Source organism: Tachypleus tridentatus, chromosome 13, assembly GCF_004210375.1.
Source record: "Tachypleus tridentatus isolate NWPU-2018 chromosome 13, ASM421037v1, whole genome shotgun sequence".
NCBI lineage: Eukaryota > Metazoa > Arthropoda > Merostomata > Xiphosura > Limulidae > Tachypleus > Tachypleus tridentatus.
In genome coordinates this window covers 119,421,837-119,446,093 of record NC_134837.1, presented here as the reverse complement: position 1 = coordinate 119,446,093, position 24,257 = coordinate 119,421,837, and the positions used below count along the sequence as shown (strand labels likewise).

Below are 24,257 nucleotides of genomic sequence, written 5' to 3'. Positions count from 1 at the left end.
TGTCTATTGAGCAATTGTTCTAAGTATTTTGGTGACATAAAGCATCTATACAACAACAGACTGTTGATCACTACTTACCACAAAGTAACCGGATGAAGATATAACTAAAGAGATCCACAGTAACACGGACAACAACATGAATAAAATAAAAGTAACTAGGAAAAATTTATTATACATTTTGTTAGTTTTATGTTGATATTAACAACTCTCGTTTGTTATATAGAGTCTTGTTCAGAAAGATTGTTACATGTGATATTTTGAGCTGGTTTGTCCCTTATTTGTTACTTTTCATGTGTTTTTAACGTGTGCAATATCTTTCGCTTGGTAATTATTGATATGTATGTTTATAACACAAACATTCATGTAATATTTCATGATTATGTTTTCATTATGTAAATTTCTGTAGAACGTAAGATCTGTACCACCAGAAATGGACTTTTCTTCTTCACTTCTAAATCAAAACAAATAAGGCCGTCATTTTGTGAAAATATTTAGTATCAATCTGAAACTTTCTGTAAACGTGCAACAATTACATTCACATCAGAATATTTAACTCAATAACGTGTGTGGCCCACACCTGCTGCAATAATGTCCGCTAGGTGGCGTGGCATACTCTCAGCTAACGTTACTGGTCTTTGATTGGGAATTCTGTTCCACTCTACAGTCAGTGCTTGTCGTAACTGTTGAAGGGGATTGTTCCTATTCCTGACTGCACGACCAACTTCATCCCAGAGATCCTCTGTCGGGTTGGTATCTGGGCTTACAGGTAGTATTGCTCAAGGAACAACACACCACGTTGTTGTAAGAAATCTTGCACATTGCGAGTATTATGAGCCGGTGCATTGTCCTGCTCTGCTGCAGCCGGAAATTGTCCTGGAAAATACCCTGGGCAAATGACAGTGCGTAGCGATCCAGAATATCCTGATACACAGCACAAATGACGTTTTGATCAAGAATGACCAACTGGCTGACAGCTGCAGAACAGAATGCACCCTAGACGTGCACTGAACCTCCGCCTTCTGCGACGTTGGGTTGAGCATTTTCGTTATTCAGTTGTTCTCCAGGAAGCCTGCGTTCTCGAATCCGTCCATCAGTAGAGTAGAGCAGAAATCTGGATTCGTCAACAAAAATTACATGATTCCAGTGATTGATCGTCAGATTATGGTATCGCTGAGCCCACTGCAACCTGTTGTTGCGATGTCTAGCTCTCAGTGTAGGTTTATTGACCATCCGTCTTGCTCTGTATCCAGCTTGCACCAACCGTCGATTAAATATCTGCCGTGAAATTCGGATCAGTTGTTGCGCACATAACTCAGAAGCAATCGATCTGGAAAACATCGTACGATTTCGACGAGCAATGGTGAGGATCCGGCGATCATCGCGTGCTGTAGTGGCACGTGAACGACTCGTACATCTGCTGGGACTCCCACTTCTGGCTGCAGCTCTTCTTCTAAGAACTCTGTTGACGGTCTACCTGGATACACCAAGTCGTCTTGCAGTATCGCCTTGTTTCAACCCAGTGTTGTCATAGGCAACCATCTGATTTCTCAGACCTACGTTAGTAGGACCTGGCATAATGTCTAAAATACTTACAGAGTTGAAGACGCGTCACCAACAGGTAGGGTACAAAAGTAACACCAAAATCCCTGGCTTTTATACCTCACCCCAGACACTGTGTTTGGAACAAGTATTAGAACATTCCCATGTTAAGGATTGAACCGACTCAAAATGAACTCAGGTAATGCAGAGTAGTAGAGAAATAAAACTTGACAGTTTAAGGGCAATAAAACTTCAAAATTTGAGGACAAAACACAAAGTGAATTTAGTTTTAAATTGATATAAATGACCAAAAATCACATTTTCCTTACATGTAACAACCGTTTTGAGCAAAAGTGTGCTGTTGGTGAAACAAATAGACTGAAATTACATCATACCGACAGATGTCCACGTGTTGTTACAGCTACAGTTTTTTCCATTTGAGTTATTATTTTCTTTTCAGTTTCTGCTGTATGTACAGTCATACTGTACTGGAACATACGTAGTTTGTTCAGGGTTAGTCATGTTTCAATAGTTATTTATTGTGTAATAATTTTTCTAACATTGTTTTCCATTTAATTGTATATAGATGCTTTACCGATTTAATCCCAAAAAACAGTGAAATCATTTATTGAACTACAAAATGGGACACTGTAGAACGGAAAGTTTTACTCTTATTTGTGTTAACTGAATACTAACACACCAGACCTATGTTTAAATACTGAACCTAATGTCAGAACTTTATATTTGAATTAGAAATGGATATAACTAGTTCTGGACAGAATATAATCTCAAATAAGAAAATGAATGGTAATCCTGAACTGCGTCAAATAATTTGATCACAGGTGGCGATCTTCGAAACACAATAATTTCAGGCCTTTCAGAACAGCGACCACTAGTGAGTAGTTCTTTAACTATTACCCCGACTCAGGGAACAGTAATCTAGTAACTGTAAATCAGGGAACAGTAACCATGATTAATGGTTAGTATATCATTTGTATGTACATATTAATTAATATGACGTCACACTTCCGTTTCCATGGTGCCATGCTAACTGGAGGTGTCAGGGCGAATAGTGCGAAACTGTTATGAACGTTAGTGACTGTATTGTACCTGAGAGGGAACTATTTTATATCTCTTCTTCAGAACATTCACTGAAGAAGTGGAATACGTTTTTCTTACTGTCGTTTTTTAATTTTTTAGCTATTCGATATAGAATATTTTACGAAATATCTTACCAACTGCATTTTGTACAGTTATTATTTTTTGGGTATGCTGAAGATAAGTGTAATATAACATTCAGATACATAATATGCTATCATTTTCTTCAGTTCCGTTAGTAAAGATTCGTTCATGAGTTTGAATATTTATTACCTTACACTGATGTTTGGTAACCACTAATGTAACAAAGTTTACTTTATGAAGTAACCTATATGGTTACAGTCTAGATATATAACATCATCATACAGTTTATACATCCACATGAATACCTGATTTATTTTTCTTCTAACATCACACGCTGTGTTTCTCTTTCTACCTATATTACGTTATCAAAGATATGGGGGTACCTTTATACCCGTTAGGAAATGTACCTTTGACCCACATCTTCTTGATACTCTTGGAAAGAATGTTTATATTGATACTTGTACAAATGTTCATTATATGACACAATAAATTTTCTATACCGCTGTGCTTTCATCAGTACAAGTTCAGAACTTCAAATATTTAACTACTGACTGTTAGAATGCGGTTAAATTACGTGATTATGAATTATTTAAATTATTTTGTTCTTGGATAAGGTTAATGTTTATCATTGATTATTATATAGGAGAGTTTATTCACTTGTGAATACTGTGGACCCCTGGCGGAAAACAAACAAATTACTATTTTGGAGTATAAATGTTTCTGTTTGAAAAACTCTTGAATACCATGAGGAACGTTTCATTGTTTCAGTGATATAATTCAACTAAACCAATAAAATATAAATAAGTTATATCAACTAAACGAACGAAGTTAAAACCATGTGCACATAATTTTTAAAAACACTGATTTTTTGTTAAAATAAATGAACCCATCTGATATGTGTTGCCATGGAAACTAAATACTGGTTTTAATAAACTGTGATGGTGAAGTCATTAACTTAGTCTTTTTCATATTTTCTGTATTATAATTCAGTACTAGTGTCTTAAATATTAAAGAAAATAAAAATAGTTAGAAAACGTTTAGATTGAGACACATTAATATAGAAAATAAATAATTTATTTTAAGCACATCTGTTAGCACACTGGTACCTATGTTAGTATTATTCTATCTCACTGGTGTGGATTTTAGTACTACTGTATCACACTGGTAAATATATTTGTATAACTGTATCTCACGGGTTCGTATGTTAGTATTACTGTGTCACACTGGTACATATGTTGGTATTGTTGTATCGCACTGGTACATATGTTAGTACTACTGTGTCACACTGGTAGATATGTTAGTATTATTGTATCACACTGGTACCTATGTTAGTATTACTGTATCACACTGGTACATAAGGTAGTACTACTTTATCACACTGGTACGTCTGGTATTACATTTAAATATTAAATTTTAAATCAACGTTGATAAAAGCACAACAATATTGAAACGTCGTTTCTAAAATAATCCAGGAATGTAAACGTAGTAACAACAACATTACTGACACTCATTTCAAACGTTTTGAACCGTTGTATTGATAAATGATTTAATACATTTATGTGAAAATCAAAAAACCATTTAAATGTAATTATCTATATGATTCTTGCCATCTTTCCCATTATTCAATTGGCAGGTTAGAAGGAATGTAGGCAGTCAACACCTCCTACCGACTATTCTTGAACTACTCTAATCTAATATTTGAATATTTATATTTAACCTTTACACTAGTAACACAAACATGGCGTAAAATGGGAAGTGTGATTGTGTTTTTAACATTGAGATGTGAACCCTTCACTTTGAGAACCATAGTTCGGCACTCTAACATGAAATGTATGATAAATGTCATATGTCAGAAGACCATTTTAAAGGATAGTAACATAAGATACACGTATGATGTTTGTTCTTTGTAGGTTTAATTTTATGAGTTAACATTAATAATTGTTTTCTGATAACAACACAAAATATGGGTTTTGAAACTCTGTATTATTGATTTAGGTAAAATAAAGTAATGTGTAGAAAGAGTTATCTTGATTATTTCAGTTAAATTCTTTGGTTTAGAAAATGATCGTGTATGATCCAAATTAATTACTTTGTGTTATTTCTAATTATATACAATTAATGATATGTGATCAGATAAGAAGAGTTCGATATTGTCTGGATTATTTTCTGATGTAGAAAGTTCGTATAAATTGGTGTTCCTAAGAACAACATAAAGTATGACTGAAATAATATAGGAACTGTCGAATATCTTTAATTCTATCTATAGTCAGGTGAAAACAAATTAAAGGTTTTCAAAAATCTTATTCTTGAATAACTTTAAAAAAGAAAGATCTTATAATTCTTAAGGTCGTGTATTATATTTTATAGGAACATCAAAATAATTAAGCCTTTTCACACAGCGCCATCTAAAGGAGAACGTTTTATTGATTGTACAAACAAAATAGAAACAGTAGACAATACGTAATGTGTAAATTCTATGGTTATTAAATACATTTTTCTTAAAGTATTTGTGGACAATAAAACTTTATAGATAAATAATTTAATTATAATGCAAATATTTTAGGTTCTTCAGAACACATTAGATTAAAATAACACTCGTAAATACTCACCCAAATTACTTTGTTTGTTTATGGTAAAATATCCACTTAAATAAAATTACACACAAAGAAAAAATAAAACATGTTATGAATATCTATCTATCTTGTCTGTCTATCATGATGTATCAGGTAAAATACAATTTTGCAAAATATATTTAGAATTTATTTATTATTTATTGACCAATAATTAACTCCACTGGTCTTATTTTCATCTCGCTTGTCTTTAGTGTACTATATTTACTTTTCCACTCATACCAGGTAACACTGGTAGAATTTACCTTATTTTCTGTGTAATACAAACCGTTTAAGTCAGAACTGTGACAGTTATTGTACCACCATCCGCATTTGTCGCTTTGAGCACAACTATCGTTTTTTTTTATTGTTGTCTTTATCCTTGGTACTGAACTTCATGTTGTTATGTTGAACGAGAAAATTTCCTGAAATAATATCGAAATTATTAATAAATAACATAAAAACAACTATTGTAAGATGTTATATACTGGAATAAAGTTTAAACTCACCCTCGTCACCCTTGTACGTTTTGTAACTCATTTTATAGAGTTCTCTTTCACTTCGTACCAAGAACCCGTCATACTCTCCATATCTTCGACTTCCTTCAAAGTCTTCCAGATCAACACGGAGCACCATACTGTCCTGATTGGTCAACGAAAAGATGACGTCATTTCCTGGAAGAGAAGCAGTATATAACAATTAAGTAGTTTATAAGACAGTAAATAATTAATTATATCAAATAATACTAAATAATATCAAAAGAAATAAGTAGTTGATCACTGTTAGATAAATATATAAAGTTTTACCTAACTAAAACTCCTGGGTTAAATTTCCAAAACCATTTTTGTACTCTACCCACGATCTGTAAAAATTTTCAACTGGTTTTCCAAAATCTCCTCTTTGGATCAACTAGGAATATGAAAATCAATGAGAAATACTGAGATTTATAAGTATCGAAATGAAACTTGTTTGTTTTGAAATTCGCACAAAGCTACTCGAGGGCTATCTGTGCTAGCCGTCCCTAATTTAGCAGTGTAAGACTAGAGGGAAGGCAGTTAGTCATCATCACCCACCGCCAACTCTTGTGCTACTCTTTTATCAACGAATAGTGGGATTGACCGTCATATTATAATGCCCCCACGGCTGAAAAGGCGCGCATGTTTGGTGTGACGGGGATTTGAACCCGCGATACTCAGATTACAAGTCGCACGCCTTAACACGCTTGGCCATACCAGGCCTTAAAATGAAACTTTAAAATATATATTCCTGTATTATTCAACATTATTCTGTACAAATTATGTGGAAACTGTCTTAAGAAATTTGTATGTTTTTTAACTAACACAAAACTCATTATTATAATTTGGATCCCACTGCGATCTAATTAAAAGTTGTATATTTAAAGGTGATCATTAGTATATTTTAGTGAACAGAGTTCGTGAAGAAATGTCATAAAAAATAATCATAAACGTTATATGTTTTTAACAAAATTAATCATTTTTTTCCTTTTTAAATGTGGGTTTGGTTTTGAAACGTATTTTTCGAATTCTTCTAAATAACTGAGTTTATAGAACAAAGTAATTTTTCTCTCATGAAAATAATGACAGACATTTAATAAAATGTTTCACGAAAGCAATCACTTACTGAAAATTAACTAAAGTTACACCACGAAATCTACTGTCCACCCTCCTCCTGATGTCTCCATATCACAGTATACAGAAATCGACTGGTTCAAAAACCGTGGCTGTATTCTGTAGACACCACTAGTTCAGTTCAGTTTATGTTTATAGATACTGGCACAGTCTTCTGGAAGAGGTTGCTTTTTTTTCCGTCGTCTGTGATAATTTTGAAAGGATCGGTTTTGTTTGTCATTAACAATAGGTGGAAATGTTCGTTTAAGGTTGGTTGTAGTAAACACATCTAAAGAGTAACGGATAAAAACTTTAATGTAAAAACAGAAAAGTAGTGTTACCAACGATAACATTGAAACATTTAGGTTTAACATTCTAAAGTAGCATATAGTTATATTAAAAAGGTTACTTTAATAGATGATTTTACAGAAGTTTTCTGTAAACTAAAATACTTCAAGTAAAATATATTACCTTCTAAAGTAGAAATCCTCTCTCTAGCCAGTTCTACTAATTCTGTAACGGAGTCCACTATTCCTTTCAGTGACCCAACAGTATTACAAGCTGTGTGATGATGGACATCAGCCTGGGTCAACATGAAAAAGACAAAATACTTAATATCTTCACAGTGTTGTACATTGTTAAATGGTTAATAACACAGAACTGTTTTCTTATAGACTGAAAATGTGAATCTTCTATCAATGGTTTTATAGTTGTATTAAACAGGATATCCAAAAAAGGTTTTCCTTAAATCATTACAAGTTAGAACCATGTTAGTAACTGTATCTGATATTTTTCACACTGAGTCCAAGAAATGTTTATAGTTTTCTAAATATGGCTCTAGTCAACATTTGAATTGTCCGCGTCTTTATAAACACTGGAGTTATTATTACCGTGAGAGTTGTTGTCTGTAGTTAATAATTTTAATGTTATTGTTGAACGTGAATTGTTACATTTTAAACATATTTATAGACCATAAAGTATTCATTTTTACCAGAATAAATCGAAAACTTACATAAAGAGACATCTAAGATCCCCTATATTAGTTAAAATCACAAACATTTGCAACATATTTTTCAATATGAAAAATACGTTGTTAAATAAATTATCTTATTATTATCAATTTAAATTTAAAGCCCAAATGAAAGAAGTATTAAATTAAAATTATATTTTTAACTTTAACGATATAATTACTGTAATACAATATAAATTACAGACATTACTGTTTTAAAGATTTGTTTACATACTTAGTCCAGAATAATCTTTCTCATGTAATTCCGGTGGTTCAGATAAAAGACTGAGGGCTTATGGTGCTAGATATAGGATTCAGTTACCAAGAACAGATAACTTTATGAAAATGTGAAACTAGTTGAGTTTAAGGTACAAACATTGTATCTCTATATCTACATGAAGTAGGTACTGTATAATATAATTAAGTAATTAATCTTTGATTAATTGTTAGTATATCATTTGTATGTACATATTAATTAATATGACGTCACACTTCCGTTTCCATGGTGCCATGCTAACTGGAGGTGTCAGGGCGAATAGTGCGAGACTGTTATGAACGTTAGTGACCTATGTGACTATATTGTACCTGAATGAATGTCGTCGGTGTTTGGGTAATAAAAGTTCTTACCCTGGAGGGTCAGGTTCTCTATGACCTCTTCCTCCCCCCCGTACTTACATTCTTGGCTGTTTGATATTTATAACTGTGCACTGAATATTATTTGGTCCTTTTCAGGGCAATGTCCATGTATTTTGGCTCGTATACAGTTATTATTTTATTCTATTAGCAGAATGTCAAGTTTGCTGGTGGCATTTTTTAATACATGAATAAATAAACTATATATATATATATATATATTTTTATTTAAAGTTTATATTTTATTATTATTATTTAAAGTTTATATATATATTTTTTATTATTTAAAATTTTTATATATTTTTTCTTTTTATTTATTTTTATATTTGAAATATAAGCTAACTGGGGAGAGATATTTAGGACTAGCTTCATCATGTATGAGGTACCTATCTAGTTCGCATAGTATTTCGTTTTTCATCCAATTCTTATTAAAGTACATAATTGTAATATTTAGGAGTCTATCTGGTATGGTTGGTATGTTCGAGTATTTGTGAATGAATTGAGATGATATTGTTCTTGGAACTCTGTATGCAGTTGTGAGGAGTGGGTTTTGGATTGTTTGTAGTTTAGTTTTAATTATTTTATTACTTACAGTTATCCATGCTGGAACTGCATAGTCTATTACAGGTCTAATATATGTTTTATAGATTTTTAGTAAGTTATCTGTAGATGCCCCACTGTTTTTACCAGTTAGACTCCTAGCATAGTTAGTTCTTCGCCAAACTTTACTTTTAATTTCGTTCACATGATTGATCCAAGTTAGTTTTGAATCATAGGTCAGACCTAAAAATTTTGCCGATGGGACAATCTGGAGTAGAGTGCCATTCATGTATAATTCTGGCTGTTGTTTTTTGTGTTTGTCAATTTTGTAAAGACTACGTGTTGTGTTTTTACTGTGTTTATTTTTATTCTATATTTTTGACAGTATTCACTTATTCTATTTAGTTGCGGTTGTATGTTAGTGGCTGCTATCGTGGGTGTTGCGGCACTTTTCCAGACTCCCACATCATCTGTGAACTGTGAAGAGAATCCATGATTCGGATCCCTCAGTGGCATATTGTTTACATACATGATGAAGAGTATAGGGCTAACCACCCCTCCCTGAGGACACCAGCTTGTGGAGTTAAGTATTCAGAAAATGTTCCTTCAACATTCACTCTACATTTTCTGTTTTCCAAAAAGTTAGATAACCAGCGAATAATTCCTCGCGGTAGTTCCATTTCATTCATTTGGAACCTTAGACCATCGTGCCAAACAATGTCGAATGCTTTCTCGATATCAAGGAAGCAAGCGACTGTACATTCTTTTTTGTTGAAGCTATCTATTATGGTTTCGGTTAATCTGATTAAATGGTCTGTCGTTTGTCTAAATTTCCTGAATCCATTTTGTTCTTTTGGTAATTTTGATGTTATCTTCAAGAATGTGGAGAGTCTATTACTGATTATTCTTTCAAGAATTTTGCCTACACAGCTGGTCAGGCTAATTGGTCAGTAGCTGTTAGGTTTATTCGCTGGCTTTCCTTCCTTATGGAACATTAATATATTTGTAAGCTTCCAAGAAACTGGGATGTATCCTGAGGATCGTGATAAGTTAAAAAGTGAATTTGGTGGTCAAACAATTTCAGTGCCCTTTTTTAGGAGGATAGCTTGTATGTTTACCTGGTGCTTTATTGCTTCTAGTAATTCTTGAAGGGATATTTCATTTGTTATTAATGTGCTTGCATAACCTGTATCGGAACTTGTATTTGTATCAGTTATGTTTATTGGAAAATTTGGTTCAAATTGATGTTTATTGTTTAATATGTGATTAGTGACTTTATTTTAGAAATATGTATTCATATCTGGATCAGTGTGAGTTTTAAATGTATATTGGAGTTGATCTTTGAAAGCTTCGGCTATTTCTTCATTTGTGTGTGCTATAGTATTATTATGTTCAAGTGAAGGATATTTCTTTGTGTTTGTGTTTTAATTTGTGAGCCTTTTGAGATTTGACCAGAATTTTTTCGGGTCAGTTTTATCATTTAGTTTATTGCAGTAATTGTCCCATTTATTTTGTTTTTGTTGTTTTATTTGTGTTCTGATGTGATTTCTAAAGTTGTTTATTTGTGTTCTGATGTGATTTCTAATGTTGTTTATTTGCGTTTTGGTTTCTCTGTCTCTTGTTATCATGTACTGTCTTCTTAATTGTCTTCGTTTTTTGATTAGATTGATTATTTCTGTGGTGGGTTTCCATGTGTTGTTTGTTGTTTTATGGTGTTGTTTTGGTATTGTTAATTTGGCTGCTTTCTGAAGACACTCCGTAATTGTTTGACAGTAGTTATCCATTTCGACATGTGTTTTAACTTCTTTTATAACTTCATTAGGTAACAGGTTATCTAATTCCTGTTTATAATATTGCCAATCTGCTTTTCTGTAATTAATTTTTTTTCCCTCTATGTTATATTTTTATGGGGGGCGAGATCAAAGACACAATATATTGGGAGGTGATCACTGTCAACATCTTTTCCCACTTGGAATTTTATAACTTTCTGGATTAGATTATATGAACACATACACAGGTCTAGTATGTCACTGGAGTTAGTGGCATACGCTGTATGTGTGGGGGTGGTATCATTTAATAAAGCTTTATTATTATCGTCTATAAATTTTATTAGATTTCTACCATTGGAGTTTGAGCTTCGGCATCCAAAGGTAACATTTTTTACTATTTAAGTCCCCCATAACTATGGAGTTTTGGGTGTGAGAAAAGATGTTGCTAAGTAATGTTATATCTATTTGTTTATTAGGTGAGCAGTAAATTCCTGCTACGGTTACTTTAGTGTTATTCCTTTGCAGGATATCTACAGTAACATGTTCATTTCTATTGCTAAATTTAATTTCTATTACTGAAAGCTCCATTTTGTAGAGCAGCATAATGCCTCTGTTTCCATCATTCTTATTTGTTCTGTCTTTTCTTATGGTTGAATAATTTGGTATTTTAAATCTATTGTTATTGTATATCAGAGTTTCGCTTACTATTATTAAATGAAGGTTAGTTTCTTGTATTAGGTCTTCGATCTCATGTTTCTTGAAAGCTATTGCACCTTGGATGTTGATATATACAACTGTGAACATTATGCTGTGAGCATGTATCCAGTAAGTGTTGATATTATGTAGGGTATGTGGGGTGTGATGTGTTTTATGGAGATATTAATCAGTAATTCTAAACAGTTGGTTGTCTGGTTTGGTTTAGTGTATTCTGTTACAAATTCTGTAAATATGTTTTTGATTATTGTTGTGAAGAGGTTTGTTTTATCTGATGTGTTAATATTCGTTTCTTGTATGGTGGTGTTGTTTTCTTCTGGTTTTGTGTTTGTGTTAAAGTGTTCTTGTCCTGGGTATTGATGTTCTGTTCTTGCTGTTTGTGGGGTTCTTTTCCTTTTAGCATTTCTGCATACGTGGTTTTTGTTGTTTTATTGAATTCTGTTGATATGTCTGTTTTAGGTAAGCTGTTTGTATTAGGTTGATTCTGTTCTGTTTGTGTTCTGATCTGATAAATACGTTGTTTTATTTGTTTGTATTTATCACATCCTTTATAATTTGCTGTGTGGGTTTGACCACAGTTACAACATTTAGGCGTTTCCTTATCTTTTCGCATTGGTGTTGCTAAGCTGGCTGCAGAGACATGTCCATATCTTTGGCAATTGTAGCATTGTGTTACAACAATTGCCGGAGTTTTTAGTTGCTCTACTTGGTATTTTTGATACCAAAGCGTTATTCCATTATTTATTAATTTTTGTATGTTGTAACTGTCGTCAATATCAATGCGTATGAGATTCGTGGGTGCCTGTGTTTTCTTAGAGATTATACGTTCTATTTTTTTGTGTGGAATGCCTTGTTCATCTAAAGCTTGTGTGACTGATTCTAAGTTAATGGTCTGGTGAACCCCTCTTACCACAATGGCTTTAGGCTGCGGCTTACTTCCTGGAAGGTGGATTTTAATATTTCCGGGTTTGAAGTATATATACAGTATTCCCTCGCTATTCGCGGGGGTTACGTTCTTAACCCCCCGCGAATAGCGAAAAACCGCGAATATTGGATGCAGTTTTAAAACTTCTATTATGAGATTATATACGGTACTAAATGCTTCCCAGACACTTTCTAAAGACACTCTTACTCATTAATACAGTAATAATGTAGTTATATTGTTTGCAGTCATGTATTTCACTTATGTAGTAATGATAAAACACATTTTAATTTTGTACTGCAACAATATTTTAATCAAAAAGAAACGTAAGTACAGGAGGACAGTAACACCGCATAGTATAGTTATCCATACTGTATTACTGTACCGTAAAGTCATTTTCTATGCGTACAACACATGTATTAGAATTGACAGAAAGTGGAACAAATTTAAAGGCAAACTTAGACAGATAAATACAGTACGCACAGTTCAGGTAATAATAATACAGTACAGTACAATTCAGTAATAATATGGAATTAAAAACATTATTAATACACGGTCACAAAAATATTCACTGTACATACAGTGTATGCATTTATAAAAAAAAATACGTACTGTATTGCAATAATAATTGAAAAAAAATTTTCGTTTTTATGACGTTATGACGCTAGCCCGGTATACCGGCATACGATGCGATAGGGTTAAGAGTCTAACCCGCGAATATGCGGGGCCGCGAATGGGGAACCGCGAACAGGTGAGGGTATACTGTATATGCAAAAACGGCTCGTTTGGGTTGAGAAAATATTTTACATAGAAGAGCGAACAACGTTTCGACCTTCTTCGGTCATCGTCAGGTTCACTCTCGACATCACTGATTATTATTCCGGGTTTGAAGGCATCTGCTGGCCACTTCTTCACTAATCTGTTAAGGTCAGCTGCGTCATGCCCTTGAACAAGGACACCGCCTCTGGGCAGACGCTTAATATTAACTATGGTTACGTGCGGCTTGCAGCGTTTAACCTCTGTCGCAAGTAGGGGTTGGTTGTACTGGCCTGGAATACCTTCTATTATGATTGCGAATTGTGGTGGTTTTGTTTTTTGTGTCATATTATTACTTGTTTTCTGTTGTTTTTGTAATGATTTTTTCCTTTTAGATGTGACTGTGATAAAACCTTCTTGGTCTTCTGTGTCTGGTTCACTGTCTGTGGTATTTTTCTGAATATTATTATGACTGTTTTCAGTAGAATTACCAACATCCACGGTGTTTGTTTCAATTTCTATTTCTTTAGCTTTATTGGTTATTTTATTATAAGCGTTATTTGCAGGGGAAGCGACCTCTACCTCGGTATTAGTAGCAACAACTGCTTCTTCTTCGTTTTCGGAATTTTCCGTTGAATTTGTTAATTTAATAATTTTTCTTTTTACTTTTTTTTCTTACATTATTATCATTAGTTTCTTCAGATTATTTAATTCCTTTTTTGCTATACTACATAACGTTAACAATGAAGGGTTAGTTAAATTATATTTTGTTTTGCTACCAAGAAGACTTGACTTACTTGATTTCTGCATTTCATGCTCGGTATCACCATGTTTTTCGTCTGCCATGGCTAGTCTTTGTCTGATTCCGGTCTCCTGGTGAGATCTGCGTCACGGTTTCCCGCTCTGCTGTCGTTGATTTTTCAGGTGGTCTCTGTTGTAGTATTGGTCTGTCTGGTCTATCGCACGTGTAATAAGATATATATTCTTCAACTGTACTGATTGGGAAAGTCTATCTGTTCAAACTTTTCCTTTTTTTGCGTGGAGAGAGCACGTCTTATCTGTCTTACACTCGCCAACAAAATTCCGTATTGTACCTGTGGAACTTGTTTTTTAGTTTTAAATTTCGCGCAAAGCCTCACAAGGACTATCTGCGCTAGCCGTTCCTAATTTAAGATTAGAGGGAAAGCAGCTAGTCATCACCACCCGCCGCCAACTCTTGGGCTACTCTTTTACTAACGACTAGTTGGACTGACTGTCACATTATAACACCCCTACGGCTGAAAGGGCAAGCACGTTTGGTGTGACGGCGATTCAGTCCCGCGACCCTTAGATTACGAGTTAAGTGCCATAACCACCTGGCCGTGCCGGGCCTTGTGGTACTTGTATGAAACCATCTTGGATGTCATAGTGGCTGTTGTGAATTTTTTTCGAGCGTCGGTGTTACTGTTGTTAGCTTTTATGGGATTCAGTGTGACTGATGTGAGACATTATGGGTGTCATTGTGATTTCTGAGAGATCAACGTGGTTGTACGTGTGACTGAACCGAGACTATTTATTATTGGCGTCAGTTGGGCAGAAATGGTCTTATTAAAATATACCCTTCAAAGAAACTCTATTGAAGTGAAAATCGAGTAACACCATGACAAAACAATGGGTATCAGTGGTATTGTACTAAAGTATGTCATTAAAATTATGTACAACAGAACACAGTAATTGTTTGTTTGTTTTGATATTTCGCACAAAGCAACTCGAGGGCTATCTGTGCTAGCCGTCCCTAATTTAGCAGTGTGAGACTAGAGGGAAGTCATCACCACCCACCGCCAACTCTTGGGCTACTCTTTTACCAACGAATAGTGGGATTGACCGTCACATTATAACGCCCCCACGGCTGGGAGGGCGAGCATATTTGGCGCGACTCGGGCGCGAACCCGCGACCCTCAGATTACGAAGCACACGCCTTAATGCGCTAGGCCATGCCAGGCCAGAATACAGTAATGAAATACTGTAACTGAATATCATAGCCAACCAGTAAAATAACACTAAATAAACTAACTCTAGTGTTATATCTGATATACAAACACTTTAATAATATTATACTTTTATTTGTTACATTAATTTAGAATGTTTCTATACTGATATTGTATTCGTGTATTAAACAGGAAAAACAAATACTTTAATATAACGTTAGATAGGAGAATGTTCGTTAGTTTTCAATGTCGTTATTTATGTTTAGACACTAACACATTCAACAGACAATATGTAGAAGACATAAAAACACGGATAGAGAAAATTGTAGTTGTAACAACACGTGATGTATGTTCATTATCCTTTCTAAATTTGTTAATTAATCATTTTATAAATCAACAGTTATGGTAATACAGTCTGGATGGACATCTGTCGGTACGGTGTAATTTCAGTCTGTTTCTTATTAACAACTGTTGTTAATATCACCATAAAACTGACAGAATGTATAATAAAGTTCTCCTAGTTACTTTTATTTATTTGGGTTGTTGTCTGTGTTACGGTGGATCTCATTAGTTATACCTTAAATCCCTTCATCGGTTACTTTGTGGTAAGTACATGTAGTTATTACACTTGTACTATATATTATAGTTGTAGTTACCATGGCAATACTTCAGTGTTTCTGTTGTAGTTATACTGGTGTATTGTTAGTACAGTGACAAACAATTAAATATTCTTGTGCTACAAATGTATCATTTCAATAATGAATAAAACATCTTAAGAAAAGTTTGAAGCTTGTATTATTATGGTGTTATAGATAATTATTATATGTATTTTACTGCTGTTAAAATGTGTTTAAATCTTTCATAAATTCACTGTATAATATAATTCTAAAAATCTAGTTACGCTTAACATAAACAACGGTTTTTGTATTACTTTATATGTAAATTTAAATAGATAAGTAAAAAATAGAACATTTTTATAATTTTATATCAAGAAAAGACATGTTTATTTTTGAAATTATACGACATTTGTTCATATTTCTTCCAGTAGTATATATCTTTATTTCTTACACGTTTGTTGTAAGATGATTTACGGTACTGTAACTCTAATAATAAGTTACCTTTGGTTGTTTCTGACACTGGGTTTTATGTTTATTCTACAGAGAAACGCTATAGAAGTATGCCAGAAACAGATCACCCCGAGTTTGTCGTATGAAGAATTTATAGACAAACTTTGTAACAACTCCAATACCTTAATCAGGGTAAATCTATACATAGAGTTAACAGAATATTTTAAATTCAGATTTTGTCGAAGTATTTCCAGTTTAGTTTTTAATATATTTATAAATATTTCAAACGTTTCTCTACTCTGAATAAATTCTAATAATTCAATATTTGTTTATTCTTTGTGATGATAGTTTTCAAGATTTGTTGCAAAAAAATTAACAATAAATATTGTAGTATATTTATATTAAAACAACGAAAGTGAAACACTTCCTGATTTGAAGTTTAAAACAAAATATTATATTACTTTTGTAAAATAAGTAGTCTACTGGTGGGTCAGCGGCAAAGAAGTGGACTCACACGGTTAAAATGTTGTGTTCGATTGTACATGGTGAACATAGAGTGGATACCTCCTTATGAAGATTTCTCCTGATGAAACGTGTGAAACAGATGAAGACATCACAATTTATGTTCAGTCCAAGTAAAAATAAATTTAAATTTAATGACTTGTTTCATTTCATGCATCATATAAAAATATTAGTTTCGGTTTCGATGATAACTTTATCAGTTCGTGAAAGTTTCAACAACTCAGAAGGTTTCTGAAATCCTGGTTTACAGTGATTGTGATTGTCTCTATTTTACAGTTCGTTTTTGTGTGTGTAGGGTTTTGTAACTTTCTTGTACTTATATTAAATACTAATCACTTATTTATATTTAAACCAACACGGAGAACAGTTTGCTTATTTTTGTGAAACATAAAACTGCCTGCTGCTTTTATTTCGTGCAAATTATTCACATGTTTGGTAATTATGCAACGATAAATAAACATTAATTCACAATTCTATCAGTATATGTAAAAGTAGTTTACTACTGATATTCAAACCTACTGTGGGTTGTAACACAAAAGTAACCTTGTAATATAAGCTTGTAAAAACATTATTTTTATGAGTTCATTATGTTTCTGTTCTGTTCTTTGAAGAAAATTATTTTTTGTTTCTTGCCGTCTTTAATACGTAATAATTTGTCACTGTATAAAATCATCAAAATAAAATATTTTAGACAAACAATAATATTCTTTGAAAACAAACATAACCATCATGTAGACCTTTATTCATAGCTAATCCTAAACCTCCACGTCATTGTCGTCAGTTTTATCTACAGTCAAACTTCGTTTTTGGTCAGACTGTATGATTAATACTGAAAGAGACAATCCACAGTAGTACACTTATATGATTCTATTGAACCATTATAGTCCAATGATGTGTATAAAAATTACTCAAAGTAAAACTGACATGGATAATAGTATACTAAGTAACCATAAAGTATCTGACCCAATGTTAAAAATTAATAGCTTCAAAAATATTACAGATAGAATACTCCGAATTCATTTAATTTGACTAAATGTTTCTTGTCTTAGTGTAGTACCACATGGGTGAAGTTTGTTACTAGAAGATTGTCTAGTTGACACTTTACGTGTTCTTCAGTATCACATTCCTTATTACATCGATTATTCTGTAGCTGAGATCCAGGATATCACGTACATGTGCCAAATATACGTAATATTTGACAACTTCATTGAATAAAAAGTCTGAGCGGGATATGATAGGGAAATTGGGGCCATCATGTTAGTCCATTTCTTCTAATCCATCTTTCTGGACGTCCGTCTTTTAGTGTAGTGTAACAGTGGAAAAAAGTAAAACATTATGAGTTGTTCGTGAAGTTAAATAAAACAAGTGTTTTATCTATCATAACTGTAAAATAATCAATTTTTAAAATGAGCCAGATAATTTGTTAACATTCTCGATACTTTTTATATGTGCTGCCATCTATTTTTGAAGAAATTAAAGTATTGAAAATTAAAAGTAGAGAAAGATATTCAATAGAAATAATAAAACACACAGTTAATAGATAAAATAAGAACTACAGTGAATAGGTAACCATAAACTGTACTTTAATTTTTCATGTTCAGTGAATAAATATGGATATTGTTATTTATAATTGCTTTTTTTCCATTCTAGGTTTATTGTCTCAAATTCTTAGTAGTTAATAAATAAACAGTACAATGAGCTGCCACCATGGTTTTCAAAAAGTTAATTAATCTATGTTAAAGAATTAAATTAATAAAGAATAGTAAAAAAATAATTTAGCATTAATAGCTGAAGAAAAATACAGTCCAGAATAACACATAAATATCGCTATAATATTTAAAAGTACTTTCCTTAAACTTGGATGTTTTATGTATGATTTATTTCACTTTTTATTTAAAGATCGACACCTTTAAGCGAATCCTAAAATAAGAACAATAATAATAACCTACAAATCTAAGTTTTTCTATAGTAAATTTCTAGACATACCTAGAAAATGTTTGAGATAAAACAAAATCATAGTCTTCATTGGCCTTAAGATTTTGGCCAGCATTGCATGTACGTATATATATAATATAATTACAGAACAATCTAAAACTTAAGTGTCTATTAGTAGAAAAAAGCTCAGTGTAAAAACGGAAAATTTGTATAATACATCAATGAAAGTGTTTGTTTGTTTTGTATGAGGCTTACTTCTTTGCTTGTTGTATTAAAGGAGGCTTACTTCTTTGCTTGTTATATTAAAGGAGGCTTACGTCTTTTTTGTGTTGTTGTAGGAGTCTTAATTATTTGTTTGTTCTGTTGTAGGAGGCCTACTCCCTTTGTTTGTTTTATTGTAGGAGGCTTACTTCTTTGTTTGTTTTATTGTAAAAGGCTTATTTCTTTATTTGTTTTGTTGTAGGAGGCATACTTTGTTTTATTGTAGCAAGTTTACTTCCTTGTTTGTTTTGTTGTAGGAAGTTTGTTTAGTTGTTTGTTTCATTGAAGGAAGCTTACTTATTTCTTTGTTTCACTGAAGGAAGCTTACTTATTTCTTTGTTTCATTGAAGGAAGTTTACTTATTTCTTTGTTTTATTGTAGCAGGCTTAATTCTTTGTTTGTTTTGTTGCAGGAGGCTTACTTATCTGTTTGTTTTGTTCTAGTAAGTTTACTTGATTGTTTTGTTGTAGAAGGCTTACTTTTTGTTTATTTTATAGTAGGAGGCTTACTTCTTTGTTTGTTTTGTGGAAGGAGGATTACTTATTTGTTTGTTTTGTTGTAGGAAGCTTACTTGTTTGTTTTGTTGAAGGAGGGTTGCTTATTTGTTTGTTTTGTTGTAGGAAGCTAACTTATTTTTTGTTTTGTTGTAACAGACTTACTTCTTTGTTTGTTTTGAATGCTATGTAAAGCCACACGAGGGTTGTTTGTCCTAATTTATAAGTGATAGCCTACAAGACAGGCAGCTAGTTATCATCGCTCACCGCCAACTCTTGGAGTACTCTTTTACCAATGAATAATGGGATTGACTGTATATTATAACGCCCCCATGGGTAAAAGATCGATCATGTTGTGTTACAAGAATTACGAGTCGAACGTGAAGATGAATTTCAAAATAACCCGAACCAGTTTCATAAGTTAATATTTAGTTGGAATTCCCTTTGGTCTCAATCCCGTTTGTTATCAATATGTCTACGGATTTACAACGCTACAATCAGGGGTTCGATTCCCCTCGGTGGGCTCAGCAGATAGCCCGATGTGTCTTTGCTATAAGAAAAACACAAAAAACACAAACACTTGTTATCAATGTGACATGTATTCAATGAGTTTGTACAGATGTTCCTGAGTGATTAACTGCATCCTTTGTATTCTTTGAGTACTTGAAAATGTTCATATTCCATGTTTAGTTTGTGATTGTTAGTTAATCGGTTTAACTCAGCCCATAAATTTTCAATCGGATTGATTGACTTAGCCATGTCATAACATTAATTCTCTTATTTCTATGATATCTCTTAATGACTCCACAATTACAGAGAAACGCGTTTGACATTTTGTAGGCTGATTAGAATAATAAGAAACTACGGCAGGTGTTCAACACTATTTATAATAAAATGTAACTAAAATCAATAAAAAGTTCATATATTTACAAAAGCCAGTGTTAAATTATGATTTTACCAGATTTTGTTGAGTGTTTTCTAAATAACATATAGTTTTACGTATTTTTATATTATCTAACAAAAATATATAAAACCTACCAACATTTTCCTGGGGGGAGCAGTTTTCTTCTAATACCAATTTATTTACTTTATATTTTTGTACAATGTTTCCATATTTCTTGATCCTGAACTTTAAATTTCTATATATGTGGTCAGTGTAAGTTTTACTGAAGACACAAGGAATTCTGTAAATCACAAATTGATTAATTTCGTCTATTCTATCTTTTGTACCCGTACGAAAGAATTGTTTGTTTGTTTGTTTTGGAATTTTGCACAAAGCTACTCGAGAGCTATCTGTGCTAGCCGTCCCTAATTTAGCAGTGTAAGACTAGAGGGAAGGTAGCTAGTCATCACCACCCACCGCCAACTCTTGGGCTACTCTTTTACCAACGAATAGTGGGATTGATCATACATTATAACGCCCCCACGGCTGAGAGGGCGAGCATGTTTGGCGCGACGCGGATGCGAACCCGCGACCCTCCGATTACGACTCGAACGCCTTAACGCGCTTGGCCATGCCGGGCCCCGAACGAAAGAAATTTAAGGTACAACACGCACAGAATATCCCATCACATTATTTATATTTGTTTTTATTATATCACCTATTCCTGTAGATAAAGTTTGTACATATGACAAACAGTCATGTTGTTTACTTTACATTTTATTTTTAATTTTGTGCAATTATTGGTTCCACCATCCGCCATAATTAATGTTTTAAGTTTAATATTGTGTGAAAACTATAAATAAAAAATCACCGTATCTTTACCGATGTTACATTATTTTACAATTATATGTGTCTGAAATAAACATACTATCGACCCATTTGTTTTAAAATACTGTTTATTGTGTTTTAGTTTAGTTTATTATTTTGTTTATTAATTTTAATTTAATCAATAAATAAATCGATTTTCGAGAATCAGAAACAAAACAGAGTATGTTATAACATTCTTATACAGAACCTGACGGTTTACTGGATGAATATAAATAATAACTGTAATATCTCTGGAAGTATTTTGTTACCATACGTTACACATGTTGTAAATATTTGTCATTATAACACATACTATATTAAATAACATACATTCACGGTGTGACTTAAGTTGTAAACTTACTTGGTGGTCTGTCTGTACAAATGAATGAAATATATTAATATTACAATACGGCATTCTATAGTAATATCAGGTTGTCCAGAAATAAAATAAGAATTCTCACGTTCACATTTAGAAACTAAATATCGAGTAACGTATCGTTGGTTGATTTGTTTAATCCAACGTTTGTCGCTTACAAGGTGTCGTAATTGTTTACTGTTTCAACTCTACTTAGAGTAAGTTTCATAATCCCTAAAGTGGCATGGACAAGAAGGACTTTCGTCAGATTTTCCTCGACGACTTCAAACTTGGACGAAAAGCTACCGATAATACATGGACCATCAACCAGGCATTCGGCCATGTGTTTGTTACTGAACGTATAGTTCAGTGTTACTTCTAAGGGTTTCGACACGGAGATGAAAGTCTTGAAGACCACGAAGGTCGTAGAAGGAAGCCATCCTTAGATAAAAACACATTAAGGGAAGCAGTTGAGACAAGACCCCCACACAACAGTACGTGAGCTTGCAAAAACCTCCAACCACCTAAATGCGATAGGAAAGGTGAAAAAGTTGGATAAGTGAGTTCCGCATGAGCTGACTGAAGATCAACAAAATCGGCGCTATGAGACCTGTCAAGGATGACGCTCCTAAAATTAAACGAATTAGGAATCGAGGTTCTGCCTCATCCACCTTATTCTCCGGACATTTCCTACAGATTTTCATTTTTTCAAGCACTTTGATGATTTTTTTAACAATAAACGCTTTCAAAACGAAGCAGCTGCAGAAGAAGCTTTCAAGAAGTTCATTGATCATAGAAACTCTGATTTCTACAGCAGGGGCATAAACATCATCGTTACACGTTGGCAAAAGTATATTGAAGCAAATGGTACTTGCTTTGATTAAAGCTTGTTTTACAACACTGATTTATACATTTCCAAACTTCGCAGATTAAAAACGACTTTTCTTTCTGGACAACCAAACATAAATGATAAACAAATATTCATGTCTCTGAGGGAATATGTCTTATTTCTTAATTGTACGACGTTACAACTACAGAATCAACCTTCAACAGTTACATACAAACAACAAACGTAAGCGTTTCTACAAACTGTGTGTTACACCATGCTGTTGTTTAAAGTTAGCACTAAAATTTTGTATTATCTTAATATACCATTAGTCTATAATTGTGAAAATTATAATAATAATAAATATGTTGTTTATATAGTAAGGAATATTTTAACGTGATAAGTAACATAAATTATCTAATTATTTTATAAATTTAATTTTATTTGGTATTGTGAAGCCTTTCTACAGCGCCATCTAAAGGTAAACAATTATGTAAATTATTCAAACTGATAATGTATGTCAAACCCTACACAAAAAGAACATAACACATCGACTATAAAGTTATCAAACATTCGTTTAGTTATTTTTACAACATGGAAACTTTACGTAACTTTAAGTAACATAAATTATCTGATTATTCTTTAAATTTAATATTTTAAAAGTTTATATTTCTTACAGTCTTTTACATTTTCGTACAAATACACATTTAACAAACTAACACTATCAATCTTTGTAATTTTATTTATTGACCAATAATAAATTCCACAGGTCTTATTTTCATCTCGCTTGTCTTTAGTGTACTGTGTTTACTTTTCCAATCGTACCAGGTAATACCAGTAGTATCTACCTTATCTTCTGTGTAATACACACCGTTTAAATTACAACGATGACATGAATTATACCACCATCCGCCTCTGTGGTTTTGAGCACAACTACCGCTGTTTCTATCGTTGTCTTTATCCTTAGTACTGAACATCATGTTGTTGTGGTGAAGCGAGAGAATTTCCTAAAATAATGTAGAAATAATTAATGAATAATACATAAACAGCTAATGTAAGATGTTATATACTGGAATAAAGTTTAAACTCACCCGCGTCACCCTTGTACGTTTTGTAATTCATTTTATAGAGTTCTCTTTCACTTCCTACCAAGAACTCGTCATACTCTGCATATCTTCGACTTCCTTCAAAGTCTTCCAGATCAACACGGAGCACCATACTGTCCTGATTGGTCAACGAGAAGATGACGTCATTTCCTGAAAAGAAGCTGAATATAATAAATAAATAGTTTATAAGACAGTAAATAATTAATTATATCAAATAATACTAAATAATATGAAAAGAAATAAGTAGTTGATCACTGTTAGATAAATATATAAAGTTTTACCTAACCAAAACTCCTGGGTTAAATTTCCAAAACCATTTTTGTATTCTACCCACGATCTGTAAAAATTTTCAACTGGTTTTCCAAAATCTCCTCTTCTTTGGATTAACTAGAAATAAAAAAATAATAAAAAGAATCACATAACACGTTATTTGAAAAGTTCCGAACAGGTACATGAAAACTGTAAGTAGATATTTCTGTAAGATTTGTTCTTAGTGACTGGAACATACAGCAACTGTCTGGAACAAAACGTTTTTCAAGTAACAGACAGACACAGTCAGTCGATCTAAATATATGCGTGAAACATGATTTTATAATAAAAGATAAAATTATCAAACATCAAGAAACTTAAAATAAACAATAACTTAAACAGAAGTAACGTGTGGTTAAACACT

The 24,257-nt window shown here is 32.7% G+C and overlaps 2 protein-coding genes across 6 annotated transcripts in view; both read right to left on the bottom strand.

Moving 5' to 3' along the window:
• LOC143236883 (techylectin-5B-like) overlaps positions 1 to 24,257 on the bottom strand; it is a 263,403-nt gene that overhangs the window by 213,295 nt on the left and 25,851 nt on the right. For all 5 annotated transcript variants that reach the window (XM_076475534.1, XM_076475535.1, XM_076475536.1 and 2 more), the window contains 2 exons: positions 23,866 to 23,971; positions 23,570 to 23,734 (listed from right to left, as the gene is read on the bottom strand). In XM_076475534.1, coding sequence (XP_076331649.1) covers positions 23,570 to 23,734; positions 23,866 to 23,971 — 271 coding nt within the window. The remainder of the gene's footprint in view (positions 1 to 23,569; positions 23,735 to 23,865; positions 23,972 to 24,257) is intronic.
• Positions 5,161 to 14,481, bottom strand: LOC143236885 (techylectin-5B-like). Its single transcript, XM_076475540.1, has 5 exons — positions 14,099 to 14,481; positions 7,430 to 7,541; positions 6,972 to 7,247; positions 5,840 to 6,004; positions 5,161 to 5,755 (listed from the first exon to the last, which is right to left on the bottom strand). The coding sequence occupies exons 1-3, from the start codon at positions 14,129 to 14,131 to the stop codon at positions 7,096 to 7,098; spliced, it is 297 nt and encodes a 98-aa protein (XP_076331655.1). The 5' UTR covers positions 14,132 to 14,481; the 3' UTR covers positions 5,161 to 5,755; positions 5,840 to 6,004; positions 6,972 to 7,095.

What these genes read in the sequence shown, in the direction of transcription:
- LOC143236885 (XM_076475540.1), bottom strand. Translation starts at nt 14,131, where the DNA reads ATGGTGATACCGAGCATGAAATGCAGAAATCAA. An exon ending in GCATGAAATGCAGAAATCAA is followed by an intron (nt 7,542 to 14,098) that starts GTAAGTCAAGTC and finishes ATGTTGACCCAG; the next exon opens with GCTGATGTCCATCATCACAC. An exon ending in GAGGATTTCTACTTTAGAAG is followed by an intron (nt 7,248 to 7,429) that starts GTAATATATTTT and finishes GTTACTCTTTAG; the next exon opens with ATGTGTTTACTACAACCAAC.